At 54.3% G+C, this 4161-nt stretch overlaps 1 protein-coding gene across 1 annotated transcript in view; it reads left to right on the top strand.

The window, feature by feature from the left end:
• Positions 1 to 2812: 2812 nt before the first annotated feature.
• The window catches only part of LOC113206603 (sodium-independent sulfate anion transporter), a 15728-nt gene continuing 14379 nt past the window's right edge, over positions 2813 to 4161 (top strand). Inside the window, exons 1-4 of the mRNA XM_026422758.2 lie at positions 2813 to 3014; positions 3310 to 3522; positions 3607 to 3802; positions 3869 to 4089. Of these exons, the coding sequence (XP_026278543.1) occupies positions 2946 to 3014; positions 3310 to 3522; positions 3607 to 3802; positions 3869 to 4089 (699 nt within the window). The 5' untranslated portion in view covers positions 2813 to 2945. The remainder of the gene's footprint in view (positions 3015 to 3309; positions 3523 to 3606; positions 3803 to 3868; positions 4090 to 4161) is intronic.

Here is a 4161-nt window from a genome sequence, read left to right as displayed (position 1 = left end):
CCCGCCGCGCCCGCCGCGCCCCCCGCCATGCTCTCGCGCTGCACTCGGTGCGACGAGGAACACGACGGGACGGACGGGGGGCCGCCGGACGGGCCGGGCAGGGAAGGCCCGGGCGTGGCGGCGGTGCCGGGGTGACGCCGGCGGGGCAGACGTCCTAACTATAGCTTTGTCGAGGAGCCGACCGCCCGCCCTGGCCGGCCCTGGCGCGCCCTGGCTCGCCCTGGCCCGCCCTGGCCCGCCCTGGCCCGCCCTGGCCCGCCCTGTCCCGCCCTGGCCCGCCATGGCCTGCCCTGGCGCCCCACGCCGTCGACACTCCCCCAATGAAGGTGCTTCCCCCTGCCCATGCCCACTCCCTCCCTCTCCTCCTCTACGACAAAATAAAACCCGGCAGCATCTCTAGCTCCTTACATCCCCCGTTGGGGGGTTCTGGCGATAATGGATCTATGTATATGAGGCAATCTCTTGGGAAGCCGGCGGGGCGTGGGGAGGGTGGGATACACGAGAAAGGCGTCGTCATCGCCGATTTTACTTTTTCTCGTTATCTCCGACAACATTCTCTCCGCGTATCGCTTTACCCCGCGAACCTTACACTGACTCTTTATGGCACACTCCGCCGCCTCCCCTCTCCGCTCTGTCCGACGGTTGATGACCTGCCGGGTCGATTCAAAACACGGCGAGGAAATGAGTGTGAGTGGGTCTCAAAGGGCGGACGAGATGGGCGCGCAGGGTCCCGCCAGAGCGGCTGACGTCAGGACGGGGACGGACCGGGACCGGGGGCGAGACATGGGCGAGAGCGAACACCTTGCTGGCAGCGGGGGGACTCGCTGAAACCCCCTGGAGTCACACACACTGGAGTCCGTCGGGCGAGTACATACACAATACGCAAGGAAAGCCCCCGCCTCACATCCCTCCCCCACTTTCCTCGCGCTGACGCCCTCATTCTTTTCAATCTCGGTTAAATCCGACCGCGTGCAGGGCTGGAGCGTGGCTAAAGCGTGGCTCGAGTCTAGCTGCAGCATATGGCTGCTGGAGCCACACACAGCTGCGAGGACGGCGGGCCAACGCCGGCGGCGTCCGGGAGAGGAGAAGAGCGCCGCAAACCAAATGGAGCGGCACAGCGCAACGCAAAACGAAAAACCTGGGTGATGCTTTAAACGGGCGCACCTGCGCACACAGATGAGAACAGCTGTACAGCTCGCGTAATGAGGAACGACCTCTTGCGATGCTATTTTTTCCGTACCTCGCGCCCTACATAAATGTGAAACAATCCCCATATCAAACCAAATATTACTTACACATTTAAACTACTCCCCCGCATGAGCGCTCAAAATTTGCACACCCAAGTAATTTTCCTCTACGTTATTATTTTATTTTTATTTATTTTTCTCCGGGCACCCCGGTGTTTTTGTTGACTTCCCATACCCATCCTGTGCACTTTTATGGGCGGCTTGCCTAGGTCCTTGACACCGATGCGGAGCGGGGCATTAAAAGAGTGCGCCTGCTGCTCCGCCTGCTGCTCCGCCTGCTGCTCCGCCTCGCCGCAACGAGGTGCGAGCTGGAAGCTTAATGTCATACTACCGAACGGACGGGCGCCCTTGTGGCGGGACAAAGACAGTAGTCGGTCGACTGGAAGTGGACGACAGGACTGGAGGAGGTGGAGGGGGAGGGGGGGGAGGGAGAGGAGGACGCCACAACGCCACTCCACACCGCACTCCGGAAGATATAGGTTTACGAGCCTTTGGCCGGCCTTGCAACTGAGGCGGGGTGTGGCGTGGCGGGGTGGACGCCTGTCCTGTCGTGTTGTTATTGGCTCGTGGTCCGGCTGGCCAGTGACCCCTTCGTGTAGCGCGTCGCGCCCCCGCCCCCCTGCTGCGTCTGAGACGTCCTGTGTACGTACGCGCGTAAAGGGCCGGCCGCACGTCTCGACTAACCGTTTGTGTGAACAAAGCTGTCAATGCGGGGTCCTCTGGCTTGTGGATCGTCCAGAAAGTGAGTCCGCTTTCCTCGGATTTGTTCGGCAAAAATAACAGGAGCTCGGCGCCTGCGGAAATCAGGGTAGGCCACTCAGCAGTGCATGCGTGCACTGCAGGCTATATGTTGCCTACCGATCAGGCGCCACGGATGAGCTTCCACTGTCTGAACTTTGCAGTTTTCGTGACGGCAAATTGGCGGGCGTACTTGACGGATGTTCCCTTACGGATGGTCTCAGTAAGGCGAACCCGCATACTGTTGTGTCGTCGTCCTGGCACACTACTCTACGGTGTCCCGACGGCCGACGGCGGCGTCCTGGTGACGGCAACTCCAGTCGTGCCGAGCAGCAGCGCACTGCGCGGCTCAGTCTCCCGCCCTTCCACAATCACCCCGTCCTCCTCTGAAAGTCCTCGAGGCCGCCCAGTCGATGTCGTTCCTACGGCCCTTTCCGCCTTCTCCTCGGCGGCTCGCGGAGCAGAAAGGCATCCTCATCCTCTCGGAGGGCGACAACGGGCAATTTATTAGGTCTTCCCAAACTGAAACTGTTGCGGCAACCGCTAATTTCCTCCTGATGACGTCCAGTGCGGTGCGGCTGTGCGTCCAGCAAAGCGTGACCACATTGTGCTCACATTGCACTGAATGTGTTTTACTTGAATGTCGTTTCATTCATTCAACTTGGCCTGGCCATTTTCGGGGTCCTTCGGTTCACTAAGAGTCCTAGCAGGGATCAAGTACAAGGGACTACAAGGACTCCTCAAGGTTCGGGTTCACTTGCGGTGTCATGCACTTACGACCTTATTGCCCCCTCCTTTCCTTTCCCGCCGGCCCGTCGCCGGGCGAAACAAACATGGCGCCAGCACCGAGGCGTCTCCTTGATTCCCTCTGCATTCGGCGCATCGCACCCCCTGCACCTTGAATGGGAGCCGAGGTGGAAGGTGTGGATATCGTTTAAGCGGTCCCAACCACACCCCACCATGTCACAACGGCCGAGTCACGGTGCAGCGTGCTCCAAATCCACTCGTAATTCGAGTCCTGAGCCAGAGGTAACCTCTAAATTGCAAGCTCTTTGTATGTAAACAAAGCAGACGATATGTCATATATCAACACTACGTTTTGATCTGCGTTAGCTGGTGTCAATACCTCTGTGAATACCTATCGCCTGTCAGCACATTCGTTTTATTTTGCGCTTGCCACCATGCAAGGGATGTTATATGAAACAACATAGGGCATTGAGCTGTCTGTACATTTAAGTCACTAAACAAAAGCTCCCAAGAACATGTTCTATGAGAAATTATTTAGAATCCTTTCAAATGATTCATTTTATATTATATGTTGCAGGAAATAACCACTGGTGCTACAATGCCTGTAAAGCAGAAAAACTGGAAGCGTAGTGCTAAACGTTTTCTTAATCGTCGAGTCCGCATCACAGAATGGCTTCCAGAATACAACCAAGAAAAGTTTGTCTGTGACCTTATAGCTGGTGTCACAGTTGGTCTGACCGTTATGCCACAGGCATTGGCTTATGCCACTTTAGCAGGTCTCGAACCTCAGGTAAGATAAGAACTTCCAGCCTTACAATTAATTTTTTTCTTACAATGTATATGTACGTATTCAAGATACTCTCATTCTTTTCAGTATGGTCTTTATTCTGCATTTGTGGGTTGTTTTGTGTATGCCATATTTGGAAGCTGCAAAGACATCACTATAGGCCCAACTGCTCTTATGGCGCTTATGACATATCAACAAACATTTGGTCGAAATGTTGATTTTGCTATTTTGCTCTGCTTCCTTTCTGGTTGTGTGCAGCTGCTCATGGGAGTGTTCCATCTAGGTAAAGCTCCTACCTTTTTCATGAAATCAAAAATCAAAATTCTGGCTAATTTTTTTCTATCTACAGGCGTTCTTGTAGATTTTATATCAATTCCAGTGACTGTTGGCTTCACTTCAGCTACCTCTGTTATCATTGGAACATCACAATTGAAAGGATTAATGGGTCTAAAGTTTGATTCATCGGGCTTTGCGGATAATGTCAGGAAAGTTTTTTCGCATGCTGGAGAGACACGCATTTGGGACTTAGTTCTCGGACTGAGCTGCATCATTATTCTTCTCTCTTTTCGGGTAAGTTGCTTTCTTTTAATGTATTTAGTTGCCTTGATTTATAAGTCAGATAGCTCATAATTTTATTTCTAA

This window comes from Frankliniella occidentalis, unplaced genomic scaffold (genome assembly GCF_000697945.3).
Source record: "Frankliniella occidentalis isolate FOCC.00 unplaced genomic scaffold, Focc_3.1 Scaffold124, whole genome shotgun sequence".
Taxonomy (NCBI): domain Eukaryota; kingdom Metazoa; phylum Arthropoda; class Insecta; order Thysanoptera; family Thripidae; genus Frankliniella; species Frankliniella occidentalis.
This window is presented reverse-complemented; position numbering and strand designations above follow the sequence as displayed.